The sequence below is a fragment of the Armigeres subalbatus genome, chromosome 1 (genome assembly GCF_024139115.2).
Source record: "Armigeres subalbatus isolate Guangzhou_Male chromosome 1, GZ_Asu_2, whole genome shotgun sequence".
Taxonomy (NCBI): domain Eukaryota; kingdom Metazoa; phylum Arthropoda; class Insecta; order Diptera; family Culicidae; genus Armigeres; species Armigeres subalbatus.
This window is the reverse complement of record NC_085139.1, coordinates 204,092,722-204,116,252: the sequence shown is the minus strand read 5'-3', so window position 1 is coordinate 204,116,252 and position 23,531 is coordinate 204,092,722. Positions and strand designations below refer to the sequence as shown.

At 38.9% G+C, this 23,531-nt stretch overlaps 1 protein-coding gene across 5 annotated transcripts; it reads left to right on the top strand.

Moving 5' to 3' along the window:
- Positions 1-18,290, top strand: LOC134210037 (dynein regulatory complex subunit 4). 5 transcript variants are annotated; one of them, XM_062686074.1, is made up of 6 exons: positions 1-277; positions 345-444; positions 979-1,149; positions 16,731-16,755; positions 16,830-17,864; positions 17,927-18,290. In XM_062686074.1, exons 3-6 carry the CDS (start codon positions 1,147-1,149, stop codon positions 18,220-18,222), a joined length of 1,359 nt encoding a protein of 452 aa, XP_062542058.1. In that variant the 5' UTR covers positions 1-277; positions 345-444; positions 979-1,146; the 3' UTR covers positions 18,223-18,290. The 5 variants fall into 5 exon arrangements, with proteins under 5 accessions (XP_062542058.1, XP_062542062.1, XP_062542046.1 ...); XM_062686078.1 differs by lacking the exon at positions 345-444 and having other exon boundaries at positions 1-286; positions 986-1,149; XM_062686062.1 differs by lacking the exon at positions 345-444 and having other exon boundaries at positions 1-286.
- The last annotated feature ends 5,241 nt before the right edge of the window (positions 18,291-23,531 follow it).

Sequence of the window (23,531 nt, the reverse complement as noted above, 5' to 3'; positions counted from 1 at the left end):
TGACAACCGGCCCGCGGGAAAGTTTCGTTTTATCAATAAACGTACCGAAATCGTTGTTGACAGCGCTGTTGGACATTACAGTTCTATGTTTAGTTCCGTGTCGGTCAGCTCGACCATCAATGGTGAAGTCATTTTTATTTTTCATTCTCACAAAAATCAACTTTCGGCAAGTGTCCTGTGTGACGTTCCAATGCAGTGAATGGGCATAAAAAGTTTGGAAACGCATTCGAACCAGAGCGGGATTGACATCCGAGGAGAACCGCGCGGTTGCAAATTGGTCCCAACGGTCGGATTATTTATTTATGTGATTTATCAATTTATTTTTCTACTCCTGGCCATAACAGAACGCACAGCAGCGACGAAGGATCCACAGTGTTCTATAGATCCGGATCAGTGATCGAAAATTCTTCAACCGTAAATAACGGACATCTTGTTAGACGGAAGGTCAAAAGCTTTAATGATTTTTTTATATATCCAAGACAATAATTCAAAATTAAAGAAAAATGAAAACTCTAGATTCAACATTTAAAAATTTATTTGATTTTTTGCCTGTATTTTTTTAGTTTTTTGCTTTTGCAATCAACTATTCAATTATTATCCTATATTTTCTATCTTCGTCTTTCTACTCTTATTTTCAGTTTTTTATCATGGACAGGATTATTCTAATTTCTGCATGTGTTCTTTTTCTTAAACTTAGTTTTGATGTAGAACTTTGTCCCAATTAAGTATTTAAAGGCTAATGTGATTTTCTGACAGATTTTTTCAGCAGAACATTTCGGTTGAAGAGCATTTTCGAATCACCGAATATGTCGCTGTGAAAGCACTGTGAACCATTCACTCCTTTCAGCTGCATCGGTGGATCTGTCGAGCTCGTGTCCTCTGCTGTCCAGCCATAGAATATGGTCCAATTAAGTGTGCACAATTTTTAACTGACGTTTATTTTTTTCCCGGTGCTTGCTCTCCTATCATCGTTACCAGGAGTTAGTGCTGGACAGTTTTTAGACAGTGGACAGCCGCGTAGAAAGCCGCTGCCATCAGGAGATACCCGCGATTGGACGGCACGGCAAAAAGCAAACAGGACACTAACGACACGGAGCAATAAAACCGGATTATAAGCAAATATCAGCTCGCAGCTAAACAATAAAAATGGTAAGTTTTGCATTTTTTTTCTGATGCTTGACCGATTATTGCGATAACTGTATTGCTCAGAGGATTCCAAATATGTAGCTTCCATGAACTTGAATGTTTCGCAAAATGTATTTGATTCCGTTCCAAGAGACACTATTTACGTATTCTTCAATATAGTTGTCCACAGATTCCAAAACCGATCTATACTAAAAATCAGCATCGGAATCTTTAAGGGATCGTTTTAACTACAGGTTGCTCCCAGTTCTATACCTGAAAAAATATGAGTAAAACACTTTCAGTTTGGGTGACATCTTGTTTTATTTTAGTTGATGCAACATCTTGTTTCAAAGATGATTGCTGTTCAAAAGAGGGTAAATACTGGAAACTATTTTTTTGTAGCAGTACAGGGTGTGAGAAAAAGCTCAATTCAATATTTTTGCTTGGATTAGGAAGCTGGACCGCAACCTAAGGTTTGTGAAACACTAAAATCGAATAAAAAAGTCATGCAAAGCATGGCTTTTACCCTGAAAGGTCGTAACGAAGAACGGTGCATACATACATTGTCGGGCTGATATAGGGCCATGGCCATATGTGCCTCTGCCACGCAAACGGTATTCGCCAATGACGCTGTTGGTTGGATTTTTCTCGTAGCCATGAACACACAAACATCGGGTGGATCACGTTGTGTTCACGAGGTTCGCGGAATTGTCTAATTGCGCTAATCTAATTCACCAAAATGCGCTTATTTCAGCAGTGGAGTTAGAGTAGATATTTCCGTTCGCGGATTGATTTCCACCAAACGCTTGAATGCGATATTGCTTTCTGCATTGAAACTTTTCGTTTCGTCACTGAAACCATTGACACTTGTCTTCAGCGACTGCTTCCGCGATAGAGCATTTGCACATTTTATTCACTCATACATCTATATTTTTGTCAAAATGTGCATTTGACAACCAAATTTTCAGCTAAAAGCTCTATTTTTTGACACCGGTGCACTCACACAACCAATCGACATCAGTTGTCAAAAAATCAGGAGTACCAACTTGACCACTATCTCCTTGTCGCCGAGTCTGGCGCTGAGTGCTCGACGCGGAAACCCAAAGGTGGGAATAAAATTTTGGGGCTTATGCGCAATATACTTTTCAATACACCAAGGTCGTTTCCTACGCAGGTTTTTACGTAGGGCTACGTCTGTATTTTCTATATTGGGGGCATTGGGACACACTTTGCGATTACGAAAATCAAAAAGCGTCACGAAAATATGATAAAATTTAAACTTTTTTTAGATTCTGAATACTCGTCCAAAAATACAGATTCTGGCAAAAAATACGAAAAAAAATTTGTTCAGGAATGTCGGAAGAAATGATCGTTTTTTTTTTTTTAGAAACTACATAGCAATGGAAGTGCTCCAGGGTGTTGAGTTTTGCCAAAAACCAAAAACCAAAAACAAAAAATTAATCGAAAGATTCGGTTCCCCTTTACTAGGGTGCCAATGAAAATGACATTTTAGAATTTCAGAAAACGACATTGCTCACAAGTTTCATTACCCCAAAATATGACCCCATGCACAATTTGAGCTCAATTGGACATGATTTAGGGGTGCCTAAAAATCATCAAAGTTCTGAAATTTTTACCCATGTCAATTTTCCCATAAGGGGTCGAAAATCGATTTTTTATGCCAAATTACTTAAAAATAACGTCGAGATCTGATGTTATTTCGAAAAATGTTTCATTTGACAAAATCGATTTTTTCTCTTAGAACAATTTTCAGATGATGAAAAAAATTTTCATCGAATTTTAACACCGGACGATACGCAAACCTTTTCGTAGCCAAAAATATCCCTCTATGCAAAATTTGAGGTAAATCGAAACTGTTTTTTTGCTCACAAGGGGGAAATTTTTTTGTTTTTCGATGCCAAAAGACTTAAAATGCATGAAACTTTGAGAATTTTTTAAAAAAGTCGACTGTTTTGGAACTTCGAAAAAATTTATAATGGCGAAAACAATTTTTCATCGAATTTAAAAACTGGACGTTACGCAAACTCCCTAGCCCTAAAATACGCCGCTATGCAAAATTTGAGCTTCATCGGACATGATTTAGGGGTGCTCAAAATCTTGCTTTCAAAATTTTAAATTTTTTGTAACTTTGAAAACTTTTGGGATCAGATTTACATTTGCTCCGTATCAGATTGCTACACTGAGGCAAAAATACTTACGATTTCCATAAGTTGCAAAATATGAATGAAATTTTTTATCGTATCCATTGTCAGTCTTATGTTGTCTAAAAGGCGGCTAGTGTTGTCCATGTCCATGTCCAAGCAGCCGAAAAACGAACCCACCGCAGGTTGAAGAAAGAATATGAAGAACAAGTGATTAGCGCGGCGCAGGAAAAAATGGAGCAAAACGGTTTGCGGAGAAAGACAGCGCCATCTCCCGTCATGTGCAACGACCAACAAGTGAATTTGCTGACAGATAAAACCGAAGTGGCTGCCAGGTGGAAGTAACACTTCGGGACTTTGTTGAATAGTGGAAGTGACGGTGCATCGATGAGCAGAATAAATATTATCGACGATGGACAAGCTGTGGAGTCGCCTACACTAGATGAGGTTAAAAAAGCTGTTAAAGAGCTGAAAAACAATAAGGCTGCGGGGAAGAACCAGCTCCCGGCTGAACTTCTCAAACATGGCAGTGAGCAGCTTTATGAAGTTCTGCACCATATTATGTCGAAAATATGGGAAGACGAGGAAATGCCTGCTAGCTAGTTGGACGGCCTCATTTGCCCTCTCTTTAAGAAAGGCCACAGACTGGAGTGCGCCAATTACCGAGAAATAACCCTTTTAATTCGGCGTACAAAATTATGTCCCGTATTCTGTTGAACAGATTGAGACCGCTTGAAGAGTCCTTCGTTGGCGAATACCAAGCAGGTTTTCGTGAGGGCCGATCAACGACGACTGAGACAAATTCTTGATAAATTCCGGGAGTACAACTTGCAGACACATCATCTGCTTATTGATTTCAAGGCGGCGTACGATTCAGTGAAACGGAATGAATTATGGCAAATTATGCTTAAACATGGTTTTCCGGGGAAACTGATACGGCTGATTCGTATAACGTTGGACGGATCGAAATCAAGTGTAAGGGTTGCGGATGAAATATCGACTTCATTTTATACCTTAGATGGATTAAAGCAGGGTGATGAACTCTCGAATCTACTGATTAATTATTTTTAGAGCGTCTTAGGGGAAATGCTACAAGGTTTAAAGACTATTATTCTTCCATTTACTTCCACTATTCACTTTTATGTATCAACAAGCAGATACGTATTTCGTTTCCTACTTGGAAACTTCTTCACTTCTTCAGTCGATAACAAACACTGAAGAAGTTTCCAAGTAGGAAACGAAATACGTATCTGCTTGTTGATACATAAAAGTGAATAGTGGAAGTAAATGGAAGAATAATAGTCTTTTAACCTCGAATCTACTGTTCAATATATTTTTGGCTACGATATTTTTGGCTATGAAACCGTATGCGTATCGTCCGGTATTAAACGATGGAACAAATTTTAATCATTTGAAAAAACTTCAATTCTTTCAAATTTTTTTTTTTAATAACATCATATCTCAACGTTTCAAGTATTTTTAAGTCATTTCGCATCCAAAACAAAAATTCGATTTTCGACTTTTCCTGTGGTCCCCCGTTGGGAAAATTTTCATGAGTATAAATTTCAAAACTTTGATGAATTTTAGGCACCCCTAAATCATGTTCGATTGAGCTCAAATTTTGCATGGGGTCATATTTTGGGGTAGTCAAACTTGTGAGCAATGTCGTTTTTTTTTTAAATTCGATGACAATTTTTTCCCATATATTCCATTGGTACCCTACTATTTATTAAAAAAAAAACAGTTTTTTGTTTTCTCGAAATTGTGTAAAATGGATATATGGGAAGCGTACCGGTTTTGACCACCTTAGTGCCAAATTTGGTCAAGCCTGAAAAATGCATATTTTCCAAAAAAGATCGATCAGTCTCAACAACGAAAATTGCTTTACTTTTGGAGTTGTGCGAGAAACTGGCCAAATTAGGAACATGGCCAAAACTGGTACAGTTACCCTATACAGTTTCTCAATCAAATGATTAAACTACAAATAACATCCAAAAGTTACAGCTATGCGAAGTTCTACATTACCTTTGCGTACAAACCGTTTGGGCTTTGAGTTGTTTCAATTATCGAACAGGTTTAGAATCATTTGGTCGAATGCTGTTTGGCCCGATGTCATTTCCTTATGAGGTGTGTGAAATGATAAGTGAGATGTAATTAGTGAGCAGTAAAAAGTAAAAAGAGAGAAGCGAGTGGTAAGAAATACGAAGCGTGAGGTGAAAATGCAGAATGTACAAGGAAGTACAAAGAAGAAAGGAAGAAGAAGAAAGAATAAAAAAAGCAAGAAAGAAGAGGTAATAGTAAGCAGAAGGAAGGAGGAAGAATGAAGAAGAAAAAACTAGGAGAAAGGAAGGAGGAAAAAAAAACAAGGCATAAGGTTAACGGAACAAGAAAGAAGGAAGAAAAAAAGAAAAAGTATGAAGGACGAAGGTAAAAGGAAGAAGCAAGAAAAAATAATGAACAGGGCAAAAGGAAATAGAAAGAAGGGGGAAGGATAAAGGAGGTATGAAGACAGAAGATGGAAGAAGAAAGAAGAAAAGGAAAATAGGAAGAAGAAAATAGGAAGCAGGGAAAGAATGAATGAACAAAGAAATAAAGAAGGAAGCAAGAAAAAGGGAAGAAAAAAGGTGGAAGAAGGAAGATGGAGGATGGAAGACGAAAGAAGGATGAAGGAAGAAGGAAAAGGGAATCACAATAATAAAGTGAATTTAAAAAAAAGGAAGAAGAAAGAGGAATAAGCAAGAAAGAAGAAGAAAAATGAATAATGAAAATGTAGATGAAAGAATAAAGAAGCTGCAAGAAATTTGGTAGAAGAATGACAGTAGACGAAAAAGGATGAAAAAATAAAAAATAAAAAAGGATGAAGCCTCATGGATGAAGAGGGAAGAAGCAAGAAGTAAAAAGAAGAGGAAATCCCAATAAAAAAGTAAATAAAAAATAAAATAAAATAAAATAAAAAAAAGCTTACCAGCCCATCCCCAACAGATTCTACTGTAGCAGAAAAGATTTTTGGTGGCGAATTTAGTCACACGATCAAAAACAGGAGCGAAAAAAATGTGTAAAAACAGAGTCCTGTATAACCAGAAAACCAAGCTAGCAGCGTCGATCTGCTTCTACTTTGTTCAGCTCGATAGGCTTAGGATAGTATGATAACGAACTCCGAACGCTTGGTGGCTTGGCTTGGCTTGGTGGCTTCCTCTATCAGTTAACACGTCGATGTTTGAAATGAAGTATAATTTTTGTGTAGGTACATTCCCTAGTAGCACACATGTTTTACATAATTTAGTGCAACTCATATATGACCAGGTTCAGTCATAATGAAGTTGCTGTAAGTTGCTGCACGGGTTTAACAAGCTTTGAAATAACTTCTCGCACAAATTACGTAACGCTGAAGGGGGAGAGAGGGGGTCAAACCGAACGTTACGATTCATACAAAAAAAATTAACCTTCCATACAAAAAGTGTTACGAGGGGGAGGGTGGGGGTCCAAAATCACCAAATTTAGCGTTACGTAATTTTAGAAAGAACCCCAACGTCCCTAACTAGCTCGCCTCGTTGGGGGTTCTCAGGGTCGGTTTGAACATGCTTAGGGGACAAACAGAGACATAGGTGGAGCAGCGGACAACCACAATGAGCCAAGACAATCCCATGCAGTTCAGGACTAGTAGTTCAAATGAAGGAACATAATTGTTACATTTTACTTAATTTCATTTAATTTTCTTTTTTCATTCTTAGAATTAGTAGTTAGTTCGGGTTAGTAAGTATCGTTGGGGCCGTTTACAAATGTGAGCTCATACCTTGGATGTTTGCCAGGGATCTGCCCACGAGATGCTGGGAAGCGATGGTCTTGTTCATTCCGACTGCGGTAGAGGAATGCCTGATTCCCCAGGTTGCTTGGTGTCCCAAAGGGGGGGGGGGTTCGGATTCGGCCAGGGAAGAGCCAGCTCTTCGGCTTTCGTGGCGCCCCAAAGACGAGGGTCGATCTCGGCCGAGGAAGAGCTGGAACTTCGGGTTTCTTGGCGCCTCTAGGACAAGGGTCGATTTCGGCCGAGGAAGAGCTGGATCCGGGTCGCTTTGCGCCCTGTCAACGATGATACTGGGACTGCCTTAGGGTTCATGCCGGGACTAGTTCCCACTGGGGTGACAGTCGGCGCCGTCGGCCCGAGAAAGGGGTTTCTTTACTCCGGCGATTTTACGAACGGCCGGGCTGGAGATGAGTAATCCAAAATGGACGTATGGATGGTGTTCGTCCTCTAGAGGTTCGTTCCGTGATGGGCCCGAAAGACCACGTGACTAAGTGCGTAGCAGCGGCTCACTTCTTGGTGTTCGTGCGCGGGACTTCGAGTGGGCGGAAATGGGTGTACTCCTTCTAAAAAGGATCGGTCGGCCTAGGACCCACGCCGGGCTCAGAACCGTTCCTAGCGGTCACAATGAACTCAGGCCAACACTTTCACAGGGCTATCAGCACTGCCTCTTCGAAGGTTGCTTTCACTCGGTCGGTGGAGTTTTTCGAATCTCGCTGTTGTCGTAACCGGAAGTTCAGAACATCCGAACTTAAACTTCAAATCGAAACCGCGACTATTCGCATCAACAATCGTTCACAGAATGGCCAGAGAATTCTCGAATGATATCCTTCAGTACATAATCGATCTCTTTCTCGCGCATACACCATTACAAACAAACCATTTCACAGTAATCGCTAGTTTTCTTTCTCACTATGTATACATAACACTCTCGCAACGTTCGAGCAATGTCTAGGGCTCTCGTTGCTTACGTCGTCCCTTCTCTATCTCTCTCATAGCTACAGCTTAACTGTCTTGTCTTCTCTGGTACATATAGATTTTTCCAGTGCAATTTATTCTATGCGTCGTCGACCGCGTCAGTTTGAATTGATGTATCATTGAAAGTCATTACCGGCTCAAAAGAATTGGGCGCTTATTCTTTCTTTAAATAAATCATTAATTTCCAAACCATTCATTTTAATATTATTTCACAAAGATTTGCTTATAAATGAAATTTATTTTTCGTATTCATTATATTCACTACATTCATCCTCTTCTCTACTCTCTGAGTTATATACGTACAATAGGTACAATAGGTAGTGTAAGTAAATAGATTTTTCGCAAATCACTGTATTTCCGGTATGTAATAATCCAATTTGAATAATGTAATAACAATTCAAATAAAAATCGTATTCAATTCCAAAATATTTAAGCCCTACAGGATACAAATAAAATTAAAATTCAATCCAAATTGAACTTGGGGTCCGTGGCCGAACAGATAGCGGCGCTTGTCGTTCAGGCGCATTTGCGAACTCTAACAAAGAAAGTTGAACCACATCACCGGCTGTGGAAATATTGTCGAAGATATTTGACCAAATGATACAAATTTCATCTGATTTAAATCCGATCCTGTAAAATACAAATCTGATCTAATTTAAACACTATCCGAATCAAACTCTAATAGAATCCAAATTCAATTCAAACCCAATACAAATCAAATCAAATAAAAAATTATCCACCTTGATTCAATTTTTTTTTTTTTTTTTTGATTCTAAATCAAATCTGTATTCAAATCCAATCCTTCATTAATACAAGATCAATTCTAATACACATATATTTGAAGTTTAATTCAAATTCAATCAAATATAATTGAAATTACTTCAAAATCTAATCCAAATATAAATAAAGTCCAATCTAAACCAAACTTAATAAAAATCCAATCCAAATCCAATTAAAAACTAATACAAATCTAATCACAATCCAATTCAATCTAAATCCAATATTTATTCAATCTTAATCCAATTTATATACTATTAAAATTCATATCCGATCCAAATCCAATTCGACGCCGAAACTAATCCAAATCCAATCCAAATCGATCAAAACCAATCCAAATCTAATTCAAATATATTCCAAATTCAATCTCTATCGAATTGAAATCCAATCTAAATCTAATCCAAATCCAATCTGATTACAATCCAAATTTAATCCAAATGCAATCGAAATCCAAATCTAATTCAAATCCATTTCAAATTCAATCTCAATTAAATTCAAATTTAATCCAAATACAAGCCAAACCTATTTAAAATCCAATCCGAATACAATCCAAATCCAGACCTAATTCAATCCAAATCAAATTAAAATTCAATCTAATCAAATTTCAATCTAAATGCAATACAAATTCAGTTGAAAACCAATGCAAATCTTATCACAGTTTTATTCAATTCCACTCTTTATTCAATCCAAATCCAATTCAAATCCAAACCTAATCCAAGACCAAGTCTAATCCAATTCCAATTCAATTCAATCTAAATACTATCCAAATCGAATCCAAATCCAGTTGAAATTCAATCCAATCGAATTCTAATCCAATCCAAATACAATCAAAATCTAATCCATAACTAATTTAATGACAATCCAAATTGAATCCAAATCCAATTAAAATCCAATTAAAATCCAAATATAATTCAAATTCATTCAAAATACATTCCCAATCCAAATACAATCCGGTTCTAATTCAAATCCAATCCAAATACAATACCAAATTCAAACCCTTATCCAATTCAAATAAAATCACATCCAATCTAAATCTTATAAAATTCAATCTAAATCAAATTCCAATATAATAAAATTCAATTCATATTTCATCAAAGTCCGATACAAAAATATTCGAAATCCTATCCGAACTCAGTCAAAATTCAATCCAAATTCAATTGAAGACCAATGCAAATCTTAGCACAATTCAATTCAATCCAAATCTAACCTACATACAATCAAAATCCAATGCAAATCTAAATCCAAAGGTAATCCAAGTTAAATCCAAATTCATTACTAATTAAATCCAAATCAATTTCAAATACAAACCAAATCTATTCTAATCGAATCAAAATATCATTTAAATCAAGTTAAAATCTGATTCAAATCTAATCTAAAACAAATGCAATCGAATTCAATTCTTACCGAAATAATCCAAACCCAATCCTTATTCAATAAAATCTACACATTCAAATCCAATCTAAATCCAATTCAAATACAATCCAAATCTTATTCAAATCAAATCAAAACCCATCAAATATAATCCAAATCCGATCTAAATCTAATCCGTACGGCAAAGACGGACGCTTGGATAGTTATTATTCTTAAATGGCCCTCGGTTTCTTCAACACCTTCTGAGAGCCTTTTCATTTTTGTCGCAGCCTAACGAAGACTTTCAGTTTTTGTTTTTTTCTTTTCATTCACACACGTTACTCCCTTCCACCATGAGTAGCATCGAGATTGATATGCCTTTTGAAATTGCATTTGAATCTGAACAAAATCCAATCAAAACCCAATCAAAATTCGGTTTATATCTAATCCGAACCCAAACCATATCTTATTCCGTTCCAAATCGATTTTATTCCAGTTCAAAGTAAATCTTAATAGAATCGAAATCCAAACCATTAAACCATTTTAACGGAAGTTAATTAAATTCAATCCTTATCCAATCCAACTCAACAGCAATTCAAGCTGAACAAGCTAGTTTCTAGCTGAAAAAGAATATTTTTCAACGTTCAGCTCTTTACCAGCAATCAATGTTTGTTGGGAAATCAAATCCAAATCCAATTGAATTCAAATGTACTCCTCAAATCAAATTCCAAACCAAATCTGATCGACATTTTATCCAAGCCCAATACAAAACCAATCTAAATCTAATTCAAACCAAATCAAAATTCAATCTAAATCCAGTTTTAATCCTGTTTCTATTCAAATTCAATTCGATTCTAATCAAAGTCCAACCCGATTCTAATCGTAATCTTATTCTAATCTAAATTATATTAAATTCAATTAAAGAATAATCCCAATCTAAATACATTAAAAATTTAATTCGAATTCATTCCAAACGTAATTCTTCGAAATCCTATTAAAATTCAACCTGATCTAAATGCAATTCAAATCCAATCCTTTCAAATTCCTATCCAATTCAAACAACTCCATATTCAATTTAAATCAAAACCAAATTCAATACAATTTGAAATCAGATCCAATCTTAATCTAATGTAAATCTAATCCTAACTCAATCCAAATCCTATCTAAGACAAATTCAAATTCGATTCAAATTTGATCCATAGCCATTCAAATACATTCCAATTCAAATCCAATCCACAACCAATCCAAAACCAATCTAAATTGAATTAAAATTCAGTCGAAATCCAACTCCAAACCAATTTTCATTTAAATCTAATCAATGCCCAATGCAAAACCAATCCACATTAAATCTAATCAAATTTCAATGCAAACCTAATTCAAATCCCATTAAAATTCAATCCAAATTCAATCAATATTCAAATCAAATCAAGATCCAATGCAATTCGTATCTGAATTCAATTTCAATTGAATTATTTCAAATCAAATTCCAAGCCAAATTTGATTGAAATCCGACCCAAATCCAATCCAAATATAAATCCTTTTTCGATGCCATACCAAATGCACTCGTAACTCTATCTAAATCAAATTTAATCAAATCCAAATTTAATCTAAACCAAATCTACATCCAATTCAAATCCGATTCAATCCAATTGAATCCAATCGAAATTAATATTACAATTAAAATTACTTAGGTAAATATTACAAATATAGTTGACTTTATTATAGAGATTTGCAGCCCTCGGCTGGCTTATCTCTAATATTTAGGCAAATATTACACCCCAATGACTTTAGAACTACACATAATTAAAATTTAACATACATTCTAGTCGAATTATAATTCCATCCAAATTACGTCAAGATCCATTTTAAATCCAATCAATCTTCAATGCTATTCCAAATCAAATGCAAATAATTTTCAAATCTAATCCAAATGCACTTCCTTTGCCAATCTAAATCCAATTAAAATAAAATTCAAATTCGTTTTGCATCTTTTCAACATCAAGCCAAATCCAATTAAATCTAAGTTATTTCAAATACAAATCAAACCCATTCTAGTTTCAAATCTAACCAACCTGTGTCCAAGAATATCTTGACTGAGCTCAATTCAAATTCAATCCAAATTCTTCCCAAACCTTTTTTTTTTAAATTTCAATCAATTTCAATCCAATTCTATACAATGAATGTGATGTAATTCAAATTTGGTTCAAACTCAATCGGAATCTAAGGCCAAGTCCAATCTAAATCCAATTCAGTTTTAATTGAAATCCACTACAAAATCAATCCACAGGAAATTTAATCCCCATGTCAACATCAATTTCAATCCAAATCCACTCAGCATTTGTTTTAACTCTCGAAATCTCATACAAAATTGCCAGTTTTGTGTAATAGGTCAAGAGTTTTCAGTGTGAGTGAACATTTCTGAACTGCATTATTGTCGGTGTAAATCCAAATCCAATCTGTATGAAATCTAATCCTAATTCTCGGAACAATATGCAAAATTGTCAGTTTTGCATATGTCAAGAACTAGTTATGGGGTCTAACTTACCAGTATTCTCATTATCGCAAAAAATACTGTACACGTACAAGTCTCTGTTATTGTTAACGTTTCTGAACCAAAGAAATTTCCATTGAACAGTAAATAAAATGTAATTCGTAATTCAAATCCAGAATGCAACCTTTATCTTTATTCAATTTACATTGAATTGAATTATCTTTATCTTTTTTCCGCCCTAGGCCGGTTCATCTCGTAGTTCAATTTACATATTTTTACACACCTTACCAAATTACATTCCTAATTGGTTTTATTTTACATGTTGCTCAATTTTGCCGGTACCCACACGTCCGGACATTTTTCACTTTCAATATTATGTATTGGCATGCAGGTACCCACTCGTCCTGCATGCATCAAATTTTGATTTCCATTCGTTTCAAGTGTTTTTATTTTTCATGCAGGTACCCACTCGTCCTGCACGCAAACATTTTTTTCTTTTTTTTTTGCATTTACTTGCAGCTGCAGGTACCCACCCGTCCTGCGCTTGTCAATAAATCACTCCAAAAGCATATTCTTACCTGACTTGCTACTGTTTTAGCACACCTTTCATCACTACCGACCGCGTCATGTCGTAACCAGTTCAGAACATCCGAACTTAAACTTCAAACCGAAACCGCGACTATTCGCATCAACAATCGTTCACAGAATGGCCAGAAAATTCTCGAATGATATCCTTCAGTACATAGTCGATCTCTTTCGCGCATACACCATTACAAACAAAACCATTTCAAAGTAATCGCTAGTTTTCTTTCTCACTCTGTCTACATAACACTCTCGCAACGTTCGAGCACTGTCTCTGGCTCTCGTTGCTTACGTCGTCCCTTCTCTCTGTCTCTCATCACTACAGCTTAACTGTCTTGTCTTCTCTGGTACATATAGATTTTTCCAGTGCAATTTATTCTATGCGTCGTCGACCGCGTCAGTTTGAATTGATGTATCATTGAAAGTCATTACCGGCTCAAAAGAATTGGGCGCTTATTCTTTCTTTAAATAAATCATTAATTTCCAAACCATTCATTTTAATATTATTTCACAAAGATTTGCTTATAAATGAAATTTATTTTTCGTATTCATTATATTCACTACAGCTGTGTCCAGTCGAGAAGGTGGCTTCGGTGACGGAAGGCGAAATTTACCGTCCGGAACCAGTATTATGGGTTTTGCCAGATTATCACCACGTTTTTCGTTTTTTTTCTCCTTTTGGTCACGTTCAGAAAAGTTGACTCCTCTCTCTGGAGCGTTCACCAACCGACGTCTATCGCCTTGCTTTCTTTCTTCTTCGCTCTCTCTCCTTCTTTTCGCCCCGGATCTACTTCAAATGTTCCAATCGCCTCGATGGTAGGGGTGGCAGCAGCGTTAGTGGGTACACGATGAAGACGGAATACACAGGTAGTCGGCAATTTATCCGTGTATTCCGCCTTTTGGGGTACTTCATGCGTAGTCTCACAATTTTTGGGTTTTCTTAATTGGTTAGGGGTTATAAGCATGGGTGTCTTATTGTTGACGCATTTGGTAACAAACTTTAGGGAAGATCGGGTAACCAATCCCGGTTGGAATTATGGTCGTATGCTGACAGGGAAGGGGGGTTTGCTCCTCTCCGAAGGTGCAAATCTTACTGAGCGTCTGTTCTCCATGTCAGGATCGGCTCACAACAGCGTCTGTTCTCCATGTTAGGGGCGGCTGGTCATCGTCCGAGAGCCAGCGAGGGACTCTAAGTGAAACTGTGCACCATGGTCCACCGGGAATAAGGAGGAATGGACCTCCAAAAATTTAGAGGTTTGGTGTCTTGGTGTCAGGCCCTACAAGCCAGCCTTTAAAAAAACATAAGCAACGAACAATCAACAAGAGAGTACGGACCGGAACCATCGGCGAAGACCACTGCGACGAAAAGGGACTAGCGATTGAAAACTCGGTTCGTGGAACTGCAAATCTCTCAACTCCATCAGGAGCACACGCATACTCGCCGGTGTCCGCAAGGACCGTGGATTCGGCAACACACATGAACTGGAACAACATGATGAACAACACACATGAACTGGAAACAGCTTCCATAGTGATGGACGATATGCAAAAGCGCGTGATCGGGTGGTGGCCGATCAATGAAAGAATGTGCAGGTTGAGGATCAAAGGTCGGTCCTTCAACTTCAGCATAATCAACGTCAGCATAATCAACGTAAAAAGCCCACAATTGGGAAGCACTGATGATGATAAGGACGCATTCTACGCGCAGCTGGAACGTGAGTACGACAGCTGCCCAAGCCACGACGTCAAAATCATCATAGGAGATTTGAACGCTCAGGTTGGCCAAGAGGAGGAGTTTAGGTCGACTATTGCGAAGTTCAGCGCTCATCGGCTGACGAACGAAAACGGCCTACGACTAATTGATTTCGCCGCCTCCAAGAATATGTACATTCGCAGCACCTACTTCCAACACAGCCTCCGTATCGGTACACCTGGAGATCACCACTGCAGACAGAATCACAAATCGACCACGTTCTGGTTGATGGACGGCACTTCTCCGACATTATCGACGTCAGGACATATCGTGGCGCTAACATCGACTCTGACCACTATCTGGTGATGGTTAAACTGCGCCAAAAATAATCCGTCATCAACAATGTTCGGTACAGACGACCGCCGCGGTACGACTTAGAGCGACTGAAGTAACCTGATGTCGCCACTGCATACGCGCAGCATCTTGCAGCAGCGTTGCCGGAAGAGGGTGAGCTCGATGGGGCCCCTCTTGAGGACTGCTGGAATACAGAACAACGTCGGGTATATGGGACGATTGGTTCGACGAAGAGTGCAGACAAATTTTGGAGGAGAAGGACGCAGCGCGGGTGGTCTTCCTGCAGAACGTGGAACATTATATATGGAAGCGGAGACAGCAGTCTCGCCTTTTCAGGAGAAGAAACGCCGCCTGGAAGAAGCGGAGTGCGACGAGATGGAACAGCTGTGCCGTTCTCAAGAAACGCGGAAGTTCTATCAGAAGCTCAACGCATCCCGCAAAGGCTTCGTGCTGCGAGCCGAAATGTGCCGGGATAAGGATGGGAGCATCTTGACGGACGAACGTGTGGTGATCGAAAGGTGGAAGTAGCACTACGAGGAACATTTGAATGGCGCTGAGAGTACAAGCAGTGCAAGTCAAGGCAGCTGAAAAGATGACTGCGTCAGTTCAGCGGACGATTGAAGCCAACCAGCCCCCACCTTGAGGGAAGTTAAGGGTGCCATCTAGACGCAGTGACTGCTGCTTCTTCCCCTTCTTGATTGATCCCAGCGGATTGCTGGTTTCTACGTTCTACGTTCAGTGCAGAGAACTTGTAACTCGAAAGTAGCTGAAAGTGACTCCCTATAGCTGAGGACAACCTCTGCAGAGACACGCTTACGCGTTTTACTTCGAAAATTACTTTTCCACAATTCATTGGCGTGTAGCATCTAATCCGTGTCTTCCAAAGAGATTTAGCCTGTATCACGAATCACTTGGGCGAGAGGGCTTGATTGTCCTACAGATACTATTTTTAAACAGAAAATAGAGTTCGTTCGTATACCGTGCCACGTTTGTCCTCAAGTGGTGATGCATCAGTTTCATGCTTCCTTGTCCTTCTAAACTAACAGCCCATATGTGACATGCACTTCCACAGTTATTAACTGCGAGGTTTCTAAACCAAGTTACCATTTTAGCATTCGTATATCATGAGGTTAACACGATGATACTTTTATGCCCAGGGAAGTCGAGACAATTTCCAAACCGAAAATTGTCTAGACCGGCACCGGGAATCGAACCCAGCCACCCTCAGCATGGTCTTGCTTTGTAGCCGCGCGTCTTACCGCACGGCTAAGGAGGGCCCTTAATCCGGTGTATAAAACATTTCTTTCTCATGAAGTATGAATCGATTTAGATTTTCGAGTTTTTCGTCATGCTAAACAATAAAAATAAAAGCACATTGATAATAATGAATTTATTCCACTCTTTGTGTTTCTCCGACAGGGTCCCAAAAAGGCCAAAGGAAGCAGTAAGTATTCTCCACATTTTTTTACCCACCAGCGATTTTCAAGAAACAAACTTATTCTCCCTTCCACTCAACAGCGGTCATCGATGGCGTGGACACATCCAGTATGTCCCGCGAACAGCTAGAACAGTTTGCGCTCCGGCTCCGCAACGAAATGGAACGGGAACGAGAGGAGCGCAACTTCTTCCAGCTGGAGCGCGACAAACTGCGCACGTTCTGGGAGATCACGCGCAAACAACTGGAGGAAGCGAAGGCCGTGATCCGCAACAAAGAACGTGACGTAGAGGTGGCCCAGGAACTAGCCGACCAGGATACGAAGAATGTGATGCAGGAGATGAAACATCTACAGTACGAGCACCAGTCGCATATCGGGGAACTGAAGGCGGAAATGATGACACAGTTGAAAATGGCCCAGGAAGATCATTCCCTGCAGGAGCGGGAACTGCTGAACGATAAACGTGACTTGCGACGTTTACTTCGGGAAAAAGAAGAGAACTCGGAACTAGAGGTGCAGCAACTCAAGCTGAAACATAGTGAACTTTTGAGTCAAGAACGCGCCAAGTACAAAGAGGAAATCGAAGCCATGACCAAATTGTTTGAGCAGAGACTTCAAAGCTACAAGGAAGAAGCCGAGGTGCGTCACGAAATGGAACTATCAGAAGTCGAAGAGAGGAAGAACGGTCAAATTTCCGAATTGATTCAAACTAACGAGAATGCTTACAAGGAAATGAAGGGTTACTACAACGACATCACCCTAAACAATCTGGCTCTTATCAACAGTATGAAGGAGCAGATGGAAGAACTGCGCATTCAGTCAGACAAGGATTTGAAGAACCACTCAGAAGTGATGGCCGAAAACAGGAGACTAGTGGAACCGTTGAAGCAATCTCAGTCGGAACTCATCGAGTTGCGCAAGAAGCTGCAGTACTACGACCGTGATAAGGCCACTCTCAATCGTGTTAAAACTCGTCTCGGTTCCACCCAGAAGCAGCTTAGCAGCTTAAAGCTTGAATCGGATGTACTGCAGATGCGCTGCGAGAAGTTAGTGGAAGAGCGCGATCAACTGAAGAATATGTTTGAGAAGTCTATACTCGAATTGCAACAGAAGTCAGGTATAGTTTGAAATAAAGAAATTAATTTTCATGTGTGTGCAAACATATTCCTTTTCCGATAGGTTTAAAGAATTCTTTATTGGAGCGCAAGTTGGAATACATCGAGAAGCAAACCGAACAGAGGGAGGCTATTCTGGGTGAAGTTCTTTCGCTAGCCGGAATCGAACCCCAGTCGTTGAGCATTCGTATTGAGAAGCTGCTGGTACAGAAGAACGACAAAATTCAGGACTTGCGCTACGAACTAGCTCGTGTTAGCAAAATGTACGACGACTTGCTGTCGCTGATGGAGGCCAAACTGGCAAAGTTTGGTATCACTTTGAAGGATCTAGAGCTAAGCAGCATGAGATTGGAGAAGTAAATTTCGAGAGTTACGAACGAGCGTCAAGATGTTCATATTTAAAACAATAAAATTTAATAAATATTTATATCGGAATATCTTGAGTTAGTCTGAAATAATGATTTCATATAAGGTACACTGGGGGAAGTGGAAAAAGAAAAATCGATAGTGCATGTTCGAATTAGTGTAAAACCAATTTAAATGATCTAAATGCATTCAATCAAAATGGGCTATCAAAAACAGTCAATTTTACATCAACTGTGTGGTAATTCATACCATTTTAGTAGCTTGAAATTGATGGAAGATTTAAAAATTAGGAGTTGTTTTTCCACTTAACCCAGTGGGATGGGGTAAGTGGAAAACTCATGTTACCTTGATCTTCAATTGTGATGAGTAGTTACATATAACTAAAATCAAAACGATAATTGATCTGAGTATCTTTTGTTGAGTAATTGCATTGGCTTAATGGAATAGGTCCCCAAGGAATTCTCGTAATAACTAGTGGAGGGCTGGTTTTGCCTTCTCGAACATTAAGTGATTCTATATATTCGCCCCAAAGATGAACTTTTTATAGGAAAAATGGGGCTTACAGGTTTATAAACTTAGTTTAACGAACTGAGATGATGTCTGTGTGTGCGTGTTTGTATGTATGTGTGTGTCCAAAACACGTACAAAATTATCTCCTATTTTTAAGCACTTGTCCTTAACCAATTTGTTCGCACAAAAAATTGCATTCATCTGCAAAACTTGCTAAAAATATAAATAAATGTGTATTATGGAATATATTCACCTACCAGTGGTATTTTTTCATTCTCATAGATTTTTTTCATATGTAAAACATGTGAAAGGCATTAATACCGATAGGTGGATTGATCAGGCGTTTTCTTATGTACATTAGTCCGATTACCACTGAAATCACAATGATAACAAAGAAGGAACATATTAAGATTCACAGCTATCCAAATAAACCCTGGAGGGAAGGAAAAATTTGCGTGATCAGAACATTTTCCACTTCCCCCGCAGTGTTTGATACCAGGGGTAAATGTAAAATCTTTGAATAATTTGCTTTCATGGTAATAATCACTACAAATTGAATGGGATTAGTTTAATTGTATTGTAATAGTCACCTGTGATATAAATTCACTTGAAAAAGGGACAATTGGTGCAAATGAAATGTGATTTTATGAATGGAAAAATCAACTTCTCGCGAAACTTAAAATGACACTTCAAGCGTTAACCGTATTAGTGTATGTATTATCCAAATTTTTATATACACTACTAAAAATCCACACATATTTATTGGCAAAAATCCATAGATTTAACTTATGATGTATATCAGCGTACACATAACCATTCTCCACGCGAACTACTTATAAAATATATATCCACATAAACTTTATGTGTGGTCTCGAATTAGCGATTATTTAATTTATGTGTGGTTCTATATCGATTATATTAGGGTGGAGCTATTGCAAAAATCTATAACGGCGACACATATATCTTATATAGATATTTTTGGCAGTGTAGTATTAGTGTGGGCATCAAAGTATATTCTTGTTATGATGTGGTAAAAACTGTAAAGTATGTGCATTTCCATTTTTTCGAGTCGATTTTTACACATACCACCTTTTTCCACTTCCCCCTGTGTACAGTGAGTAACGATAAAGGTCGATCGTGGACATATGATGATCGATAAATCGTTTTACACCCACCTGAAAGAGTTTGTTAGAGGTTTTATCACCCTTGCCAACGGGGAGAAAACTCAAATTCTTGGAGAGGCCATTGAGTTCTCCAAGCGCAGTTTTTCGCACACTAACGTCACTGTATATAATATATAAAGTCAAAGTGGGTGGTAATCTTGTTGCGGCAAAAATATCACGAATACTTTTGGAGGAAGACAGCACACATTGACAGGAATACAGCGAAGTCACGCACACCTTCATTCATTTGGAGAAGTCAATAAGGCATTTTATGAGACAGATCGAAACAGCTGTTTTTCTCGTGTTTATCTACTTTGACAATTAGTGGGAGCCCGTTTGTTTGGTAATTTCGCGCCGAATATTCCGATGGGTCCCATCATCAATTCTGCCTGTTTTACTTTTCGTCTACCAGGGTTTTAGAACATAGTTTTCATATGATTCTTAAAATGTATCGTTAGATAATTCATATAATTGCATTCTAAGCATGAAATGCTGAAGAAAACACGAATGAAAAGTAAAACGTTACAAACATTATTTTGTGTTCGGACCTAACGGAATGTTCACGCAGAATCATACCAAAACAAAACATTAGAAGTAAATAAACGGGCCACCGCGAAGCGTCTTATAAAATGCCTTATTGGCAGTCTAATGTTGCATGAAGAAGAAGAAGCAGAAAAGATGATATTCGAAAAAAATTGCACGGGGAAGCATACGTAGAGAATTTTGAAACTCTTTTTAAAAATTCTAGAAGCAATTTAATTAAAAACGGTTAGCAGTACGGGGTCGGAAATTTCTTATATTGTATTTATAATAACCAAATCATTTTGATTTAAAATTTTATTTAGTGACATTGCACTTCATATACAGTACAGTCGTGATTCGCTGGTTGGGATTTTAATATTCAGTTCAATCAAAGTTAATTGCCTATTTCCGGGGATTAAACCACCCGACTTGGACGTTAATTTACAATGTTATGGAAACTCATATGTGAATATGTACGTTATGTGGAAGATATTGATTTGAAAAATGTATTGGAGGTAACTACTTTCCATTCGATGGGACTCGAATCCATGACCCTACAGTACGCTAGACTGGTGCTTTAACCAACTAAGCTACGAAGGACCTCCGTCGGCCTTCGCAACCTAGCGGCTACTGAACGAGCTCGAGATTCCCAAATTGGACGCATAGTCAAATCACTCGCAATCCATTTCTCACTGGTGCTTTAACCAACTAAGCTACGAAGGACCTCCGTCGGCCTTCGCAACCTAGCGGCTACTGAACGAGCTCGAGATTCCCAAATGGATTGGAGAAGATTGGAGATTGGAGAAATGGATTGCGAGTGATTTGACTATGCGTCCAATTTGGGAATCTCGAGCTCGTTCAGTAGCCGCTAGGTTGCGAAGGCCGACGGAGGTCCTTCGTAGCTTAGTTGGTTAAAGCACCAGTCTAGCGTACTGTAGGGTCATGGGTTCGAGTCCCATCGAAGGGAAAGTGGTTACCTCCAATACATTTTTCAAATCAATATCTTCCACATAACGTACATATTCACATATGAGTTTCCATAACATTTTAATATTGTCGATACAGATGAAATCAAGAACATGTATGAACTTGTCTCAACTACGTCGCTCGACTGAAACGTCGCTGGTCGCTGGTGACCCTTTCCAGTAAGTGCTCCAGCGACGCAGGCAAATTTAATGCGTCGCCGCAGCACCAAACTGGAAAGCGCTCGCTGGTTGAGCGACGCGACGGTTCAGCGACGTTCCAGCGATGACTCGCATAGACAATACTTGGGTCACTTTTTAGTTGGGCCTCCGTTGGTTGGGCCATGGCCCAACTAAAAAGCAACCTTACGTCAAAATGCAATTTAAACACGAAAAACGGGATTGGGTGTCACTGGACATCATTTGTGATGTTCAAGTCGAAACACATGTGTTCAAATGACTGTCAGTTGGCCCAACTAAAAAAATCGAATTCGTTCGTTGGGTAGGTTGTAGCACAACCAGCGAATCGCGACTGTATAAGATATTTCCGACCCCGCACTGCTAACCGTTTTTAATTAAATTGCTTCTAGAATTTTTAAAAAGAGTTTCAAAATTTTCTTCGTATAGGCTTCCCCGTGCAATATTTTTCGAATATCATCTTTATGCTTCTTCTTCTTCATGCAACGTTTGTTCGCCAATTAGTATTGTATTTATTGACGATAGCGAAGAGTCGATCAGAATTGACATCAGTGAAGTGAAGTACGTTCCAGAATTGCCGACCAGCTTGATTTCTGTAGAAAAGCTGGTGCAGAAGACAATTGAAGTTTGCTTCAATCAAGAAGGCTGCCGAGTAGTAGACTCGCAGGGATTTGTCGTAGCGATAGGTGTTCGCTACGGTGGAGTGTACTATCTCCGTCAAGTTGAGTATTCGTTGCACGCAGTGGTTGGTCAGCACAAGCCCAACTGTCAGCATCAATGGCATCGTCGTCTTGGCCACCGGGATTGAGCATTAGCGACTGCTTCTCAAGGAGAATCTTGCCACCGACATAAAAGTGAGTGATTGTGGTCTAAGAAATCCCGTTGGAATCCCTAAAATATTTCCGTTCAAATCCCTAAAGGATTCCCGTTCGAATTCCTAAAGGATTCGCGTTGGAATCCTTAAAGGATTCCCGTTGGAATCCCTAAAGGATATCCTTTCGAATCCCTAAAGGATTTCCTTTGGAATCCCTAAAGGATTCCCTTTGGAATCCCTAAAGGATTCCCTTTGGAATCCCTAAAGGATTCCCTTTGGAATCCCTACAGGATTCCCTTTGGAATCCCTACAGGATTCCCTTTGGAATCCCTACAGGATTCCCTTTGGAATCCCTACAGGATTCCCTTTGGAATCCCTACAGGATTCCCTTTGGAATCCCTACAGGATTCCCTTTGGAATCCCTACAGGATTCCCTTTGGAATCCCTAAAGGATTCCCTTTGGAATCCCTAAAGGATTCCCGTTGGAATCCCTAAAGGATTCCCGTTGAAATCCCTAAAGCAGCGGTTCTCAACCTTTTTCTTGAGAGGTACCCCTTCGAACTTTTGCATTCATTGGGAGTTATTGGGAGTACCCAGCATCAAATGTAGTCGTGCACACGTTTACGTGTGTATTACTCCATTTGATGCTGGGGTAGCTTGCTTGAACGCGGGTGCACGCAGCGTAAAAAACCGCTAGGTGGACAAAAAAAACTAAAGGCTACATGATTCTCAATTATTCACATGGTTCTTGAAAAGAGGCCTCTAAACCATTTGGAAGGAGGCCTCTAAAGCTCATGAAAGAAGGCTTGAAAGGATGCTTCTGAGATTCTTGGAAAAAGTCTTCCGAGCCTCTCGAAAAGAGGCTTCTAAACCATTTGGAAGGAGGCCTCTGAAGCTCTTCAAAGCGAGCCTCTTGACCAAAGGGTTCCAAGCCCTCAAAGAAGAGGCTTACGAATCTTTTGAAATGAGACTTCCGAGCTTCCAAAGAGCTTCCAAGTATCTTGAAAGAAGGCTTCTGAGAATGTTGAAAGGAGGCTTCCAAGCTTCATAAAAAGAGGCTTTCGAGCCTTTTGAAAAGAAGCCTCTGAACCACATAGAAGGAGGCCTCTAGGCAGGAACTAATTATTATTTAGT

What these genes read in the sequence shown, in the direction of transcription:
- LOC134210037 (XM_062686074.1), top strand. An exon ending in CAAAAAGGCCAAAGGAAGCA is followed by an intron (nt 16,756 to 16,829) that starts GTAAGTATTCTC and finishes TCCACTCAACAG; the next exon opens with CGGTCATCGATGGCGTGGAC. An exon ending in CGAATTGCAACAGAAGTCAG is followed by an intron (nt 17,865 to 17,926) that starts GTATAGTTTGAA and finishes CTTTTCCGATAG; the next exon opens with GTTTAAAGAATTCTTTATTG.